This window comes from Trachinotus anak, unplaced genomic scaffold, assembly GCF_046630095.1.
Source record: "Trachinotus anak isolate AG129_WGS33_773 ecotype Australia unplaced genomic scaffold, CSIRO_AGI_Tana_v1 ptg000014l, whole genome shotgun sequence".
In the NCBI taxonomy this organism is placed as follows: Eukaryota; Metazoa; Chordata; class Actinopteri; order Carangiformes; family Carangidae; genus Trachinotus; species Trachinotus anak.
In genome coordinates, this window is record NW_027273865.1 from 21584652 (window position 1) to 21601125 (window position 16474).

At 39.1% G+C, this 16474-nt stretch overlaps 3 protein-coding genes across 11 annotated transcripts; all 3 read left to right on the top strand.

Moving 5' to 3' along the window:
• Window positions 1-192: 192 nt before the first annotated feature.
• On the top strand, window positions 193-8085 carry LOC139631502 (uncharacterized). Of its 4 annotated transcripts, none has more exons than XM_071495690.1 (12): window positions 193-334; window positions 1899-2246; window positions 5060-5407; window positions 5600-5683; window positions 5804-5845; window positions 6943-6999; window positions 7082-7108; window positions 7231-7419; window positions 7511-7558; window positions 7637-7699; window positions 7812-7841; window positions 7933-8085. In XM_071495690.1, the coding sequence occupies exons 1-12, from the start codon at window positions 265-267 to the stop codon at window positions 7989-7991; spliced, it is 1365 nt and encodes a 454-aa protein (XP_071351791.1). In that variant the 5' UTR covers window positions 193-264; the 3' UTR covers window positions 7992-8085. The 4 variants fall into 4 exon arrangements, with proteins under 4 accessions (XP_071351791.1, XP_071351794.1, XP_071351792.1 ...); XM_071495692.1 differs by lacking the exon at window positions 193-334 and adding an exon at window positions 2439-2605 and having other exon boundaries at window positions 2107-2246; XM_071495693.1 differs by lacking the exon at window positions 5060-5407.
• A 330-nt stretch (window positions 8086-8415) lies between these two features.
• LOC139631501 (zona pellucida sperm-binding protein 4-like) lies at window positions 8416-11205 on the top strand. Of its 4 annotated transcripts, none has more exons than XM_071495687.1 (10): window positions 8416-8775; window positions 8877-8998; window positions 9104-9206; window positions 9328-9437; window positions 9580-9668; window positions 9762-9895; window positions 10079-10268; window positions 10346-10484; window positions 10566-10629; window positions 10768-11205. In XM_071495687.1, the coding sequence occupies exons 1-10, from the start codon at window positions 8562-8564 to the stop codon at window positions 10857-10859; spliced, it is 1257 nt and encodes a 418-aa protein (XP_071351788.1). In that variant the 5' UTR covers window positions 8416-8561; the 3' UTR covers window positions 10860-11205. The 4 variants fall into 4 exon arrangements, with proteins under 4 accessions (XP_071351788.1, XP_071351787.1, XP_071351789.1 ...); XM_071495686.1 differs by having other exon boundaries at window positions 9294-9511; window positions 10768-11204; XM_071495688.1 differs by lacking the exon at window positions 8877-8998 and having other exon boundaries at window positions 8438-8775; window positions 9294-9511.
• A 228-nt stretch (window positions 11206-11433) lies between these two features.
• Window positions 11434-16377, top strand: dhx40 (DEAH (Asp-Glu-Ala-His) box polypeptide 40). 3 transcript variants are annotated; one of them, XM_071495696.1, is made up of 18 exons: window positions 11434-11454; window positions 11621-11836; window positions 12042-12187; window positions 12279-12398; window positions 12549-12785; window positions 12923-12989; window positions 13082-13213; window positions 13313-13412; window positions 13530-13616; window positions 13772-13954; window positions 14049-14129; window positions 14244-14401; window positions 14730-14844; window positions 15008-15116; window positions 15325-15419; window positions 15528-15597; window positions 15734-15962; window positions 16157-16377. In XM_071495696.1, exons 2-18 carry the CDS (start codon window positions 11668-11670, stop codon window positions 16276-16278), a joined length of 2220 nt encoding a protein of 739 aa, XP_071351797.1. In that variant the 5' UTR covers window positions 11434-11454; window positions 11621-11667; the 3' UTR covers window positions 16279-16377. The 3 variants fall into 3 exon arrangements, with proteins under 3 accessions (XP_071351797.1, XP_071351795.1, XP_071351796.1); XM_071495695.1 differs by lacking the exon at window positions 11434-11454 and adding an exon at window positions 11477-11505; XM_071495694.1 differs by lacking the exon at window positions 11434-11454 and having other exon boundaries at window positions 11457-11836.
• Window positions 16378-16474: the final 97 nt, after the last annotated feature.

Here is a 16474-nt window from a genome sequence, read left to right on the forward strand (position 1 = left end):
ATAAATTTATAATGTATTGATCTGAATTTCACATCAATGTTTGACATGATCACCATACAGTTTGAAAAAAGAAAACAAACTGCTATGAAAAACATTTGGCTGCTGCACGGTTAAATGAGATCTACCTGTTCATGTGAAACTGAAACATTACCAAAGCATTTCTGTAAATAAGAAAATGAACTGTGATGGTCTTGTGGTTTTGTCCCATGATGCTTAGAGGGTTTTAGGTGCGGCATTATCACGTTGCTCTCCGTACTGTGTGAGATGCTGACAATGAATGCTGACAAGTGGATCTTCCATTTAGCCGTGTGCTTCATGTGTGTGTCGTCGAGTGGTAAGTCCTTTTCAGAAATTAGAGAGTTAGATGTTATTCCTACAAATAAAACCCCTCTTTTGTAGATTCAATTGTTTGATCATACTTTTTTTTAAAATTTCACTTTAACCCTGATGTCATGTCCAGGTAAAATTTACAACGGTATTTTTTTTCAACCTAAAATTCCGTGACCTTGACTTATTTTCTGTGAAGAACATGTTAAATAAAAACAAAAAACATTGAGTACATGTGCTACGATACCCCCCACACATTTATGTCCTTCATATGGGTTGACCTGATTACACACTGAGACACACACACACACACACACAAACACACACACACAATCCTGCTATAGCAGAAATAATAATAATACATAATAATAATAATACATAAGTACAACTAACTCAATTGTTAAATGTGATCTAGCTGAGCTTAATTACAAATATTTATCAACTTATTTATCGTTATTATCTATTAGTTATTTATTGATAGTTTGGACTTGAGATAAAGACAATATATGTTAAGGAATTGTTAAGCTTTGTTTTTGTGTATTGCTATAAAAGTCCAATATGTTCTGGGAAAATGTCAGAATCAGAATCTGAATCAGAATCAGGTTTATTGCCAAGTATGTTTTCACGTACAAGGAACCAAATGTGACCCAAATAGTACCACAGGGTCCAAAAGGTGAACATAAAACATAAAACGATCTGTCGCTGAAGAAGCTTGAGCACCAGTGGTGCTGAGGAAAAAAAGTTGTCAGCAAATACTTTGTAGTTTTCCCTCAAACTCACTGTCTGCTCCAGTGATGATCTCCAGTGCGTCCTGGACACTGTGCCAGTTCTTTTTTATCCATGCTACAAAAAAGTTAAATGACATTGAAATGGGGCCAACGGAGGATAGTAAAATCTTATTTGATTATTTGTTTTATTTATCAAGAAAAGTGATTCAGCTAAAGCCAAGGTGCAATTTCAGTACTGATATGCAAAAATTGTTTCAAACATAATTCAATAATAATTTCATTAATTTGACATTATTTCATGTTTATATTTGTTTAAATATGCTTTGAATTGAACAACAGAAAATATATTGACTTAAAATAATTGAATCAGTTAAATTAATTGAGCAGATGAATAGCTTTTTTTCTTATTGTGACAAAGATGTCACATGGCATTTTCGGTTAAAAGCCCGATGTGACCTATATGTCACAACGATATTTTACAAACCTGTTTTATATCAGATTGTTCTAGAAAAGTAGTTAGACCATGTTATATGTAATATAGGACATGTTATTAAGCATTAGAACTGTTGAATGGGTTGAAACATAACTTTGGTAACAAAAAAAATGGCTTTCTAAAAGTAGCTTAGCTATTAGCTAGATTTTTCTGCTTATACTTGTTATCCACTGACATTTAATAAAGTCATTCTCAGTGCTGATGGTTAATTTGAAGATGCCTGAACGAAAAACTTCAAATATCTATGGTGAAAAGGCAGGAGAGTTTCTGTTGTTGCCACTCTTGCATATTTAAACATGCGATGACCCTAAACCAGAAAACTGTTCTTGTGTTCCCCTCTTCTCATTAAGATGAGCAGTACTATGAGGAATCTTGCCACCTTTGTTTGGAAGTTGGTGAGACGCACACGCTCAGTGCTCCGCTTGGCTCGTCTATGCTTCTTCCATGCAGCGTTGCAAACAGCAACCTCAACTGGGTGTCATGGGCCCACGCTACTGGGGGGGACCTGGTCCGTCTCACGTCTGAAGGGCATATTAAGTTCCTGCTCCCCAAAAGTGGCCGGGTGAAAGCTTTTCCAAACCAGGGCTCAAAAGGAAACTTCTCCATCTACATTGATGAAATTGAGGACTCTGACCTGGGGGTTTATTGCTGTCTGCATGAAGATCACTGTCTTCAGGTGGAGTTGGTTGCTGCAACAGGTAAGTGGGTTTCTGCTTGAAGGTTTCGAGGTGATGTTTTCTGAAGTCTGAGCAGCAATGTGTGGGGGAGGTATCGGGCCTTTTCCTTTCCATGGTCACACAACTCTTAGACCAAACACATGAGAGCGGACAAGTGATGAGCTAGAGTTTCCTGTGAAATGTGTTGTTGTAAAACCACAATTTATCGTGCAGATACACTGAGAGAAAAGATGTCGCTACTGATTTACATCCGTGTTGCTTAGAGGGTTTTAGGTGCGGCATTATCACGTTGCTCTCCGTACTGTGTGAGATGCTGATAATGAATGCTGACAAATGGATCTTCCATTTAGCCGTGTGCTTCTTGTGTGTGTCATCGAGTGGTAAGTCCTTTTCAGAAATTAGAGAGTTAGATGTTATTCCTATAAATAAAACCCCTCTTTTGTAGATTTAATTGTTCGATCATACTTTTTTTTAAATTTCACTTTAACCCTGATGTCATGTCCAGGTAAAATTTACAACGGTATTTTTTTTTTCAACCTAAAATTCCGTGACCTTGACTTATTTTCTGTGAGGAACATGTTAAATAAAAACAAAAAACATTAGTACATGTGCTAAGATACCCCCCACACATTTATGTCCTTCATATGGGTTGACCTGATTACACACTGAGACACACACACACACACACACATCCTGCTATAGCAGAAATAATAATAATAATAGTAATGATAATTACATATTATTGTTAGAGCACTTTTAAAAAGGTTCCTCACAGACCTTCAAAAGGTTCCTCAAGTAACCTTAAGAGCAGGTTCTTCTAAGAACCTTTTCTTGAAGGTTCCTCAAAGCACCTTAAGATGTTTCTCCTCAATTTCAAATTCAAGAACCTCCAAAAGTTCCTCAAGGATCCTTTTGTCATAACAGTGTACATTGTTACAATCAAAGCACTGAGTAGCTTCTGCTCTCCTACTTTCCCGCCCGTTTTACCCTCTGTTGTGCAGCGTTATTATAAACATTTAACATTTTCTAAAACTGTACCCCTCACACCTGCACATTAACAAATAGACAAAACAGATAAATAACTGTACGTCAGGGCATAGATCACTTCAACTTCAATCGCCCAACAGCAAAAGATTTTCTGCTCTGTCACCTCGGAGCTAATATTAGAAGACAGTGAGCTTTATCGAGGGGTTGGTTACGTTTTGAGATGTAATTTTCAGGGCTAATGTGGTTTATCAAGTGGTTAGTAGTGGGAATTTCCTTTGTGTATTGTGTTTCTATTTGTTGTAAATCATCTGCATTTACAATACATTTTTAAGAGATGTATGTCATAGCCAGTGACTAAAACAATCAGTGTTTAGTTCTCATGTTTCTGTTGTGATTCATCACCCATATTTGCTCTACAGCTTTGATTACAATAAGGTTAATATGAAAATCAATTGACAAAATCAGTTCAAAATGATAAATTAATCAGTTCAAAATAATAAATTAAGAAATTTAATGAAAACATTGTTTAATTTTAATCTTTCTTAGCATGATTTATGCCACCCAAATTGTTATTACAGCGGATTTGAAAAAAATATATAAATTATAGCTACAGTACATAAGTACAACTAACTCCATTGTGAAATGTGATCTAGCTGAGCTTAATTACAAATATTTATCAACTTAGTTATTTATTGTTATTATCTATTAGTTATTTATTGTTATTATCTATTAGTTATTTATTGATAGTTTGGACTTGAGATAAAGACAATATATGTTAAGGAATTGTTAAGTTTTGTTTTTGTTTTTTTGTATTGCTATAAAAGTCCAATATGTTCTGGGAAAATGTCAGAATCAGAATCAGAATCAGAATCAGGTTTATTGCCAAGTATGTTTTCACATACAAGGAACCAAATGTGACCCAAATAGTACCACAGGGTCCAAAAGGTGAACATAAAACATAAAACGATCTGTCGCTGAAGAAGCTTGAGCACCAGTGGTGCTGAGGAAAAAAAGTTGTCAGCAAATACTTTGTAGTTTTCCCTCAAACTCACTGTCTGCTCCAGTGATGATCTCCAGTGCGTCCTGGACACTGTGCCAGTTCTTTTTTATCCATGCTACAAAAAAGTTAAATGACATTGAAATGGGGCCAACGGAGGATAGTAAAATCTTGTTTGATTATTTGTTTTATTTATCAAGAAAAGTGATTCAGCTAAAGCCAAGGTGCAATTTCAGTACTGATATGCAAAAATTGTTTCAAACATAATTCAATAATAATTTCATTAATTTGACATTATTTCATGTTTATATTTGTTTAAATATGCTTTGAATCGAACAACAGAAAATATATTGACTTAAAATAATTGAATCAGTTAAATTAATTGAGCAGATGAATAGCTTTTTTTCTTATTGTGACAAAGATGTCACATGGCATTTTCGGTTAAAAGCCCGATGTGACCTATACGTCACAATGATATTTTACAGAAACCTGTTTTATATCAGATTGTTCTAGAAAAGTAGTTAGACCATGTTATATGTAATATAGGACATGTTATTAAGCATTAGAACTGTTGAATGGGTTGAAACATAACTTTGGTAACAAAAAAAAAATGGCTTTCTAAAAGTAGCTTAGCTATTAGCTAGATTTTTCTGCTTATACTTGTTATCCACTGACATTTAATAAAGTCATTCTCAGTGCTGATGGTTAATTTGAAGATGCCTGAGCGAAAAACTTCAAATATCTATGGTGAAAAGGCAGGAGAGTTTCTGTTGTTGCCACTCTTGCATATTTAAACATGCGATGACCCTAAACCAGAAAACTGTTCTTGTGTTCCCCTCTTCTTATTAAGATGAGCAGTACTATGAGGAATCTTGCCACCTTTGTTCGGAAGTTGGTGAGACGCACACGCTCAGTGCTCCGCTTGGCTCGTCTATGCTTCTTCCATGCAGCTTTGCAAACAGCAACCTCAACTGGGTGTCATGGGCCCACGCTACTGGGGGGGACCTGGTCCGTCTCACGTCTGAAGGACGTATTAAGTTCCTGCTCCCCAAAAGTGGCCGGGTGAAAGCTTTTCCAAACCAGGGCTCAAAAGGAAACTTCTCCATCTACATTGATGAAATTGAGGACTCTGACCTGGGGGTTTATTGCTGTCTGCACGAAAATGACTGTCTTCAGGTGGAGTTGGTTGCTGCAACAGGTAAGTGGGTTTCTGCTTGAAGGTTTCGTGGTGATGTTTTCTGAAGTCTGAGCAGCAATGTGTGAGGGAGGTATCGGGCCTTTTCCTTTCCATGGTCACACAACTCTTAGACCAAACACATGAGAGCGGACAAGTGATGAGCTAGAGTTTCCTGTGAAATGTGTTGTTGTAAAACCACAATTTATCGTGCAGATACACTGAGAGAAAAGATGTCGCTACTGATTTACATCTGTGTTGGTGTGGCTGCTTTCATCCTGCTGAGCATCTGCAGCTACTGTGAGTACCTGCCCAATGTCACACACTCACCCCACAGCCAGAGAAAGGTGTGTGGTGCATTTGATTGCTAGATAAATGGATTGGTTATTGGTTATTTAACACTTTTTGTGTTTATTTCAGTCCTCTATAGTAAAAGACTACAGGGAGGTGCAGATATGGAGGGTAAGGAATGTTCATTTTTCATCTCACAAGTTTAGTATTTTCATTAGATCCATCTCCTGTCGAATCTGTCTTGGTATACTCGGCTTTGTCTCATTTGCACCAGTGCTTGAAGTTGGCCGGTACGCAGTTTATTTTACTCTTTAGCGTACTGTTATTTTTTCTTGCGTACCGGCCCTTCTGACAAGCTGCCGGTGCTCTTTTCTGCTCTTCCTTTTCAGGTTCTGGGCGATTCGTATTGACCCTATATGAACTGCCTAACCCAGAGAGCACTTCGTTCACCTCTTGACAGATCAAGTTAATCCTAGCAGAGTCTGTTGATGCTTATTCAACGTTCTCTGACTCTGGTTTAATTAACCAAAATGTTTCCATAGGGATCATGGTTTGCCAGTCTGATAATAAGAGACTATCACATCCCTCCTCTGATGTGAAGTAATTCATTACAGATCTGAGGTCTGGTTCTGTTACTGTACACACACACACACACACACACACACACACACACACACACACACACACACACAGCAGTACACAGATTCCACAGACATAATATACAGTATCAAATTAATACTTTGGCAAATGGTTCCTTTGAGAAAATAAATTTATATTGTGAACACCAGATAGGCCTCTCTCTTAGTATCTTTTATACACTGAAGAAATTTAGAATTTAATAGCTTTTTGCTTGCATGCACAGGTGAGTACTGGTACTTTTTTTTCCCAGTTCAAGCACTGATTTGTAATGTTTGTACTAACTAGCTCCACCAATGTGGTGAGGTTTTCATTCACCCGTGTCTGTTTATTTGTCAGCAGGTTTACACGAAAAGTACTGAACCGATTTGCATGGAGGGATGGGGCATGGGTCAGGAAATGAGCCATTAAATTTGGGGACAGATCTGTGTCATTTACTATGATTTTGGATTTTTTTCCTCTGAAGTCTGGTTTTTGTTGTTTGAAATTAGCCTTGGCATGTTAAGGTCAAACCCTCCCTGTCTAGATGTTTAATCAGTCATATGAAATTTATGAGCCCAAGAAAACAAATACTATTGCTATCAAATGTCAAACTATTCATTAAAGTTACTGCATTTAATGTCCCTCTGCAGGTACCAGTGCCCCACCTGCAGTAACAGGCATAGTGCCAGTACGTGACCAGCAGAGAGGTAACACACACACACTCACTCACTCACTCAACTACACACAGATGTGATGCATTATCCACAACGTGTTTTCTTTTTCCTGCAGGGGCTCACAACAATAATCTTGTTTATGGTATGTTCACACAGCTTTCTTCCATCCACTCATTCCCCTTGTTAAGATGCTAATGTCATTCTGTCCCACCTGAAACATCACTAATGTCCATGTCACTTTTTTAATTGATCATTAAATATTAGAAAACGATGACCAAGACCCTGCCAACCAGATGGGTGACCCCACCAGAAGTCATCATAACCTACCAGGTGGTCTGCATGATGTGGACAGGATGCAACCCACTCAAAGCTCCAGTGGCATTTATCCAAACTTGAACCAGTTTAACTTCGAAAGGGCGGCAAGTCAGAGAACAAAACAGAGATTCCATAGAGGTGCTTACTAATAAACATAATTACTTCAGCTTGTATTACAAGTGACACTTACATCAAACAGGAATAACTGAGTCTTCCCTTACCTCCCCAGAACTCATAAATAGATTGCGACAAGCAAGTTTCAGTCGACATCATTATGGTAGTATAAGCATTTTTTAAATGATATTACATAATTTGATTTCTGTCAGGAATCTCAATTGTTCATTTTATTACACAGTTAACCAAGGTGAAATCAGCAGGCAACAAGCCATGTCTGCTCAGGCGGAGAATCATCACCAAGGTATATTCATTGCGTTTGTCTTGTAGCGTCCATCAGAATCATTTATCTGCTCATGATAATAAATAAAACAATCTTTTTAATTATTCACTGTTGTGTTGTGTCTCTTTTGCAGCCGGTTTGGGGAAGAAGAAAGCCAAAGAGAGTGAGTGTTGACTTCATCTTTGGGCATGTTCCAGATTAAATAATACTGTGCACTGAACTGCTGTCCCTCTTCTCTGTTGTTTCCCTCTCAGAACATGAATACAATAACCCGATTTACAACAGAAGCACAGACCAGCTCAACCATCTGTAGAGAATGAAGACTTTAACCAGTGGTTGAGACATTTTCCTGTGTGCTGTTTGGAAAAGCCCATCAAATAAAGATCTTCACATACAAAAAAAAAAAAGAGTAACATATTAGTTGCATTTTCAGTGTCAAAAATGATTTCTACCTCAACATTCAGTCATGAAGTTCAGGGTTGTGGTAATGTATGCAGAAGGAGAGTATGCAAGTATGTCTGTGCAAACGTGTTTATGTGAGGTGGGTTTTAGGCACTTTTTAAGCTTTTTAATTGCTTTTACATTATTAAAAGTTTGACTTTTGGATCAAATGTAAGACTTCTGTGTGTTCCTCAGCTGATCATAAATGAAAAACAGACTGGTTTCTGGTTAACCTGAATGTGGTAGGAAATCCATCTAGATGCAAACTAGAAAATCGAAAGGTCCCAGAAACCAGTTGATTTGATCACGTAACTGTTGATGTGATTTTGGCGACTCGGTGGTTGTTGGTTTCTATGAAGTTTTGACTTGCTTTTACTCTCATGGGAGTCGACCAATTAAGCCAAATGAGAGCAGCTGCTCCACCTGTCGTCAGCAACCAAACATGGAGACCCACAGCGCACACTTTGTTTGGGTGACATTTATTTCTATATCACTGTTTCTTCTGAAATGTGAAGCCAATGCTGCCTCAAAACAGTTTCAAGCAACAGCTTATAACACAACGAATAATGATATGTTGCTTTGCCATGATGGGTTCATGTCTGTTTACATATCAAAGGTAAAATTTGCGGATCTTCCTTTCACCGTTTATGTTCAAGGTAAGTCAGACTGAAAGTATAGGCTATCTTACCCATGCTGCACGTAGCTATGAAGTGGTTGTGTTTATTATGAACCTGTTTGTGTTCACATTTACACACAGATGAACATGGCGGATATTACCAAGCCATTGCAATAGCAAAACAATGCCACTACTTCTTTGGAGGAAGTGACACCTTCATTAGCTTATCAGTTGCTTTCCATGGCTGTTTTGTGAAGAGACAGGTCAGCTGAAAAGTCTCTTGAGCCAGTTTGTGTGTTTATTTTTAAAGCAGATATATGCATTTTTTTTTTCATCTTCTGATTTTTCTTTACAATTGTGTCCATTAGAAATATATCACACGCCTGACTGTTGTCATCATGGCACTGGCAGACAGAGGAAGAGTTGAAATTGTCGAGTCAATACCTCTCATCTGCGAGAGGAAAATTAAAGGTAATAATTCTTAAGTGTACAGGTACATATCATGAAATTATATTCACTACTTTTGTTTATAATTAACTGTCAGTGTGATTTCTACAGAGGCAAACAAAAAGCATTATCCACCTGTGCCCAGACAGTTTTTTTGCAACAGGGATGGGTTCAACATTACCATCCGCGACAATGCCACAGTCCCACCTCTCAACCTGGAGGAAGTCTGGATTCCTTCCGGTCAAAGTCACAATTGTAAACCCAAAAACAGATCCAAGGATGCTGTCACTTTCAGCTTTCCATTCACTGATTGCGGCACTCAGTCCATGGTAAATGTAAATAAATTACACCCCATCCCCAGTCTCCAGATATGTCAGGTTTGGTTGTCGTCTTGCAGATAGCAGATGGGATTATAATCTACTTGGTCAACATTGAGGTGAAGCAACATCTGCAGAATGGCTCTATATTTCGTGACACTCCTTTCCGGTAAGAAAAAGAAAATGTTCCACTCTCTTGCTTTTTGGAGGTAATGGACACACATATAATATATAACATAACATATTTCCTTTGTTTTTTCAGTCTTACTGTGCATTGTAGCTTTGCACTGGCTCAAACGACTCAACTGGGCATCGAGGTCCAGAGAGAACAATCTGAATACTCATCAACATTAAAGAGCAAAGGAATACTAAGGGCTGAAATGAGGTTTGCCAAAGGTCAAACTTATATATTTTTTATAATTTCCATAATTCCTAATTTTTAAATAATGTCTTCAAAACCATAGAAAGTGCCGTCAAATTGACACTGTTACTTTGAAGTGCCAGTTTCATAATTGGGGCATAGTGTAACCCTCTTGCTGCCAGCTCTATAGAAGATTTCTTCTAATCTTTTATCTGCAGATTCCTCTTACAGGTCTTTCTATTCCTCTCGAGACCCTCCAATAGTGACTGAACTTGGCCAGCCTGTGTATGTGGAGGTGTTTCTTCTCAAACATGAGGACAAGGACCTGGTTCTACTGCTGGAGGACTGCTGGGCCACGCCGACTGAAGACCCATATGATCCACAAAGATGGAACCTGCTTGTTAAAGGGTGAACACACAGATGCGACCTTTTTTCTAAAAATTCAAAAAAAGGAGATTTGATGCTAATCTTTGCATCCAATCCAGGTGTCCTTTCACTGGTGATAGCCACAGAACTGCTGTGTTGCCGGTTGTCTCCAATAAGGAGCTGAAATATCCCTCTCTTCACAAATGGTTCATGGTCAAGCTGTTCTCATTTGTAAAGCCCTCAACATTTGAAACCCAGGTAAGTAAGAAATATAGATAGTAGTATTTTTAGCCTTGGTGCTTTTTTTCTTTTTTTTATCATGAGGATTTTGTCCTACAGGCATATTTCCACTGTGATGTAGAGATCTGTAAAGGACCAGACTGCTTACACTCCTGCAGCAATGGTAAGTGGAGCAGCAGCCTATTTATCCTTTATGAGGTCACTCTTGTCTAATGATTCTGTCTTCAATGGCTGATTTATGCACTTGCTTGCATGCATGCAACACTGTATATGATAGTCTCTGTTTTTCCCTTTCTTTTAGGAGGGCGTAAATTAAGAAGAATCACATCAGTGCCAGGACAGAGGATTCCCTACACTGTAGTCTCTGCTGGCCCTCTTCTTTATCTACTATAAATTACCACAAAAGGGACAACTATTTCAAGTCATATTTGGAAACACCAAGATTGAGAACAGTTCTTCCAAGAACTAATTTGCTTTGAAAATAAATTTTTCATTATAATAACTCCACTCATGTTGATTTTTATCAAATTAACCTGGAATAATGCAAGTTTTTGTCTCAAAATCTGACTGGATGAGCAGTGTTACCACTTGATATTGAATGTACCTGTTCCCCTGTTCTAAGAAGTTCCCAGGCTCAAATCAATGTGTTGCTGTGTAGAATGCACAACTGTCACTGTACACCTTTTGTGGTGGTGAAAATAAAAAAATAAACATTCCTGCAGCAAATTTTTTTTTTTTGTCTTTTTTATTTGATGATCTAGTGGGAAATTGCTTAACTTAAATTATGTCTTTTGGTGTCACAACCACATGTATTACTGGTTCTAAACTCTGTTTCCAAGCAGCAAAGCTCTCATTTAATTTGATTTCACTGAAAATTAAAATTAAAAAACAGCTTGATTACTCCTACACTATTTCTAGCCAGGCTTTTATTGTGGTGGAAGAGCTTGGGTCACATGCTCACAATTCGACCAATAGAAACGCAGAATGGGTGAGTTTGCGGATGTTGTGGAGCGAACATGTCGTATGTGAAACGATAGAAGTAAGGAAAGTGGTGTTTTGTAAAAAAAAAAAAAAGACCAAAGCACAAAGATCTAAACACTGAAACTAAACGGTGTTCGGCGAGATTAACATTTGTATTTCTTTCGCCTGTTCAGCTGCTCGCACTGTTATTTGCCGGTAAAGTTGCTCAGACTTGTCAGGTATGTCTAAATCAACGAGATTGGACCCAAAGGACGAGTCTAAACACCTGCCGATCCACCAGCACAACACCAGGCTGGTTCAGGCTGTCAGAGACAGCACTTTTCTGGTTGTCACCGGTGAGACCGGCAGCGGGAAAACCACACAACTTCCACAGTATCTGCATCAAGCTGGTAAGCTGTAATTGTGCTGTCCCATCCCTGCTAACATCACTGCTGAACACAGTAGTTGTAGCTTTTACTGTGAAGGACAACATCTAAATAAAATATGATGCAATTTTTGTCAACACCTCAACTCTGAGGCTGAGGTTGGGCTACAAATGTGACTGCGACTTCAGAGGATGAACCATTTCCTGTTTCCTTTTTTTTTTTCGTGTAGGTTTTTGTAAAGATGGCAAAATTGGCATCACCCAGCCCCGCCGGGTGGCTGCCATCACAGTGGCCCAGAGGGTGGCCCAGGAGATGCAGTGCACCCTGGGCAGAGATGTTGGCTATCAAGTGCGCTTTGATGACTGCACGTCACAGGTGAGAGACGGAGACAAGAAGGCCCTGCTGAGAATCCAGTGTAATTATGATGGATATCTGATAATATTGAGATGTGGTTTGTCTGAGCCAGAACACGGTGGTGAAGTACATGACAGACGGCTGTTTGCTCAGAGAGATCCTGGCAGACCCCGGACTTTCTCAGTACAGTGTCGTGATCTTGGATGAAGTCCACGAACGCAGCCTCAACACAGTGAGTCAATGTATTCACTGAATTACACGAACACTTATAATTAATGCAATGTGCTGTTAATATACCTACAATTAGTCAAACCAAAAACTGTTTGTTCTTTCTCCTCGCCCTCCATCACCCACATTGAGCAATTGTTTGTATTTCCTGCAGGATATTCTCCTGGGTTTGTTGAAGAAAACCTTCTCTAACCCTGCTAAAGCCACAAAGGGTCGATCTTTTCCTTTAAAGGTGGTGGTGATGTCCGCCACCTTGGAAACTGACAAACTTTCATCCTTTCTCGGCGACTGTCCCGTCTTTTCTATTCCTGGAAGGACGTTTCCTGTAACCTGCACGTTTGGTTCTGCTGTAGGACCAAAAGACATAGAAAGCACTGGTTATGTAAAAGAGGTACTGAGTTTCAGTATTGAGTTTTTAATGTTAGAAATTTACGTTTTGCTTTAACTTGGTGTCACAATGATAGATATGTTGTTTTAGCTTGATCCATTTTATTGGTATTGATTAATTTCACAGCCTTTGCTCCATAGGTCGTGAAAATGGCCCTTGATTTGCACACCAGTGAAATGGCAGGGGATATTCTTGTGTTCTTGACAGGTAAGTTACTCAGGTAATTGTCAAGCTCTAAAATCAGATTATACCCTAACACTGACTAAATCTGCCCCTTTTATTCTCTTAATGATTAACAGGTCAGTCAGAGATTGAGCGTGCCTGTGACTTGCTGTATGAAAAAGCAGAGTCCATAGACTATCGTTATGATGTACAGGACCAAACAGTGGAGGGCCTTCTCATTTTGCCCCTTTATGGATCCATGCCCACTGGTAAACACATACAACAGCTCTTACATCTTATTGTAAGGTAGATTTTCCAAACTGAAATCAGTGTCTGAATTTATTTTTTATTTTTTGGTCTCATCATAGATCAACAGAGGCAGATCTTTCAGCCACCACCTCCAGGAATAAGGAAGTGTGTAGTGGCCACTAACATTGCAGCTACATCTCTCACCATCAACGGTATAAAGTGAGTGAGGCCTGTGGTCCGTGGTTTACCTTATGTACCCATGAAATTGTGATATTGAATCAACACTGAAATGTCTCAGTGCAAAGACCATCATCATGCCATCCTTTTCTCATGTAGGTACATCATAGACAGCGGGTTTGTGAAGCAACTCAACCACAACTCCAGGGTGGGCATGGATATCCTGGAGGTGGTTCCAATATCAAAGTGAGTTGTGGAAAATGTAAAATGCCATCTCAAACCTGCAAATAGCTTTGTTTTAGTCATTTTCCATTAAAAATACTCATGTTGTTAAGAAAGCTCACCAACAGAGATTTGGACTAGATTTATTTTCTGGGGGGGTGGGGATTTTCTGTGATTAGGAGCGAGGCTCAGCAGAGAGCAGGCCGAGCTGGAAGAACCTCAGCTGGGAAATGCTTTCGAATCTATACCAAGGAATTCTGGGAAAAGAGCATGCCTGAATATACAGTTCCAGAAATCCAGAGGACAAGTCTGACTGCAGTGATACTCACACTCAAGTGCCTTGGAGTTCATGATGTCATTAGGTACACTGGTTCCCAGTCTGTGTCTGATTATTTCATTTCATAATTTCTTAATGCATCCTTTGGCATCTTTGATAAAGAGTACATTTCTTTTAAGGTTTCCTTACCTGGATTGTCCAGAGGAGAGGTTTATTCTAGAAGCACTAAAACAGCTCTATCAATTTGATGCCATTGACAGGTGAGTGGTTATACCTGTGGACCAAGTGTTTGGTTTTCAAAGCACAGCAGAGGTGGGTTAAGTAGGTCTTGCTGAAATTTCATGGTTTCTATGTGTCTGGTTTGTGGGCTGTAGGAGAGGTAGAGTGACCCAGCTAGGGGAGTTGATGGTGGAGTTCCCGCTGCACCCAGGCCTCACCAGGGCCGTGCTCAAAGCCGCCTCGCTCGGCTGCCAGGACCTGCTGCTCCCTGTGGCTGCCATGCTGTCCGTGGAGAACATCTTCATCAGGCCAGGTCAGAAATTTAGCTTTTTGATATATTGGGAACATTAAAATAGAACAAAAAGTGTGCTTGCAATTAAAAACTACAGGGGTAAAAAAAACATTCCTGTGTTATCTGTAATATACAGTGTTTATTAAGGGAATGGTCTAATAGCAGAGATACTAAACTTGCCTCTCAAGTGCAAGTGACTCAAATATAGACTGTTTCTTTATTTATTTATCGATGTGTTGGCTTCTTGATAAATTTATTCCCTGTTCCAGGAAATGTCATATGCAGAGGAGTAGGTAAAGATGTGAGCTCTGAATTCACATGGTTTGAACTGATGTCATGCTTCCTGCAGGCCACCCTGAGAGACAGAAAGAGGCAGATAAGAAGCATAGAGGACTGGCCAGCAAAACCGGCAGCATGAACGACTTTGCCACACTTCTGAGTATTTTTCAGTCATGCAAATCCAGGTACAGTTAACTGATTACTGCAGTAAAGTGAACCTGTATTATTTATTCTCGTTTGTACAAATAAATGTCAATTTTAGTGCATCACTTGCCATGTATGCAAGAATTTATGAGATGATATTCTCACAGCTGTCATGAGTGTGAGCCTTTCTCTGGTATTGTGCAGTGACAGACCCTCAGGGTGGTGTAAAGAGAACTGGATCCACTGGAGGGCGCTGAAGTCAGCCTTTAGTGTGGAGACTCAGCTGCGAGAGATCCTCCTCCGCCTCCAACAGGTACAGCAGTGTACACAACTCATTTTCACACCACTGACTGCAGCATTTTGTGTATCCATGCTCTGTTAACTGTTTCATATTGATGCAAACATTACAACTGTAATTAATTATTATCATTGTATTCTAATATTTTTTTATTGAGCATTTGGTTTGCCTATTATTATTAACATGAATTACATTTTTGTGGATGCACCCTCTTGTCTCCCAGAAGAGAGATTTCCCTGTAGAAACATTTGATGGTAACAAGAGTGAACTCTTCAGACGATGCCTGTGCGCAGGATACTTCACAAATGTTGCCAGAAGGTATCACCAAATTTTATTTGAAATTATCCATATTGAACTCCCTAGGTATTGTGAGATTTTTGCTGGTTGTGAGTGATGTTCAGTTCATTTTTTTTCCATCCCAAATAGGTCTGTGGGAAAGGTATTTTGCACAATGGATGGACATGGATCCATGGTTCACATTCATCCGTCATCATCAGTAAATGTCTTATTGATTTCATTAAAAAAAATCTCAATCTATTAAATTTTCATAGAAGGCACATTATGTGTGGAACATAATTTTTTATGGTTCTTCTCTAATTTCCCCTGTGATCATGATTCCTTGTCGCTCTCAGCTGTTTGACCAGGAGGTAGAGCTGAACTGGGTCATCTTCCACGATGTGCTGGTGACTTCCCGGGTGTACATCAGGACCGTGTGTCCTATTCGATATGAGTGGGTGAAGGACTTGTTACCTAAACTCCATGAGGTGGATGTCTATGAACTGAGCAGTGTGGCAAGAGAAGAAGTGACTGATGAAGAGATGATAAAATGGGAGACCAGAGAAGCAGCCAAAAGACAACCAGGTTTCTGAATAATTAATTAGATATTTATTTGGAAATTGTGATGTTATAGAGCTAAAGGTTAAGCGTTTGGTCCACCTAAAGCACACCGTCCATTAACAGGCCATTTGGGCATGAAGAGTTTTACTGGGTGCATGTATGGATAAGCTATGCTCTGCTTATAACTAACTCATAGATTACTTATGTTCTTTTTTCAGAGGTCTCTGCTGAGGATGTCACAAAGAAGTTGGAGAAGCGAAACAACGAAGCCACTGTCAGTGATGCTCGTGCTCGCTACCTGCAACGCAAGCAACAAAGACAACAAAGTAAAGCTCTTTGACAGAAAGCGCTTGCTTTTGAAGACATGATTCATACTGTGTCTCACCAAGGAATATTTTGCAAATGAAACCTGAATAATAAACTTTTGTTACATTTGTAACATTGCCTCTCTCTTGTTTAATATCCTCACTTTACACACAAATGCTGTAGCAGTGGTTAGTTTTGTGGATCTTTGACAAGGTTCACATCTAAAGAAA

What these genes read in the sequence shown, in the direction of transcription:
- LOC139631502 (XM_071495690.1), top strand. Translation starts at nt 265, where the DNA reads ATGCTGACAATGAATGCTGACAAGTGGATCTTCCATTTAGCCGTGTGC. An exon ending in GGAGTTGGTTGCTGCAACAG is followed by an intron (nt 2,247 to 5,059) that starts GTAAGTGGGTTT and finishes CTTCTTATTAAG; the next exon opens with ATGAGCAGTACTATGAGGAA. An exon ending in GAAGAAGAAAGCCAAAGAGA is followed by an intron (nt 7,842 to 7,932) that starts GTGAGTGTTGAC and finishes TTTCCCTCTCAG; the next exon opens with AACATGAATACAATAACCCG.
- LOC139631501 (XM_071495686.1), top strand. Translation starts at nt 8,562, where the DNA reads ATGGAGACCCACAGCGCACACTTTGTTTGGGTGACATTTATTTCTATA. An exon ending in TGAAATGAGGTTTGCCAAAG is followed by an intron (nt 9,896 to 10,078) that starts GTCAAACTTATA and finishes TTTTATCTGCAG; the next exon opens with ATTCCTCTTACAGGTCTTTC. An exon ending in CCTCAACATTTGAAACCCAG is followed by an intron (nt 10,485 to 10,565) that starts GTAAGTAAGAAA and finishes TTTGTCCTACAG; the next exon opens with GCATATTTCCACTGTGATGT.
- dhx40 (XM_071495696.1), top strand. Translation starts at nt 11,668, where the DNA reads ATGTCTAAATCAACGAGATTGGACCCAAAGGACGAGTCTAAACACCTG. An exon ending in GAACATCTTCATCAGGCCAG is followed by an intron (nt 14,402 to 14,729) that starts GTCAGAAATTTA and finishes TGCTTCCTGCAG; the next exon opens with GCCACCCTGAGAGACAGAAA. An exon ending in TCCTCCTCCGCCTCCAACAG is followed by an intron (nt 15,117 to 15,324) that starts GTACAGCAGTGT and finishes CTTGTCTCCCAG; the next exon opens with AAGAGAGATTTCCCTGTAGA.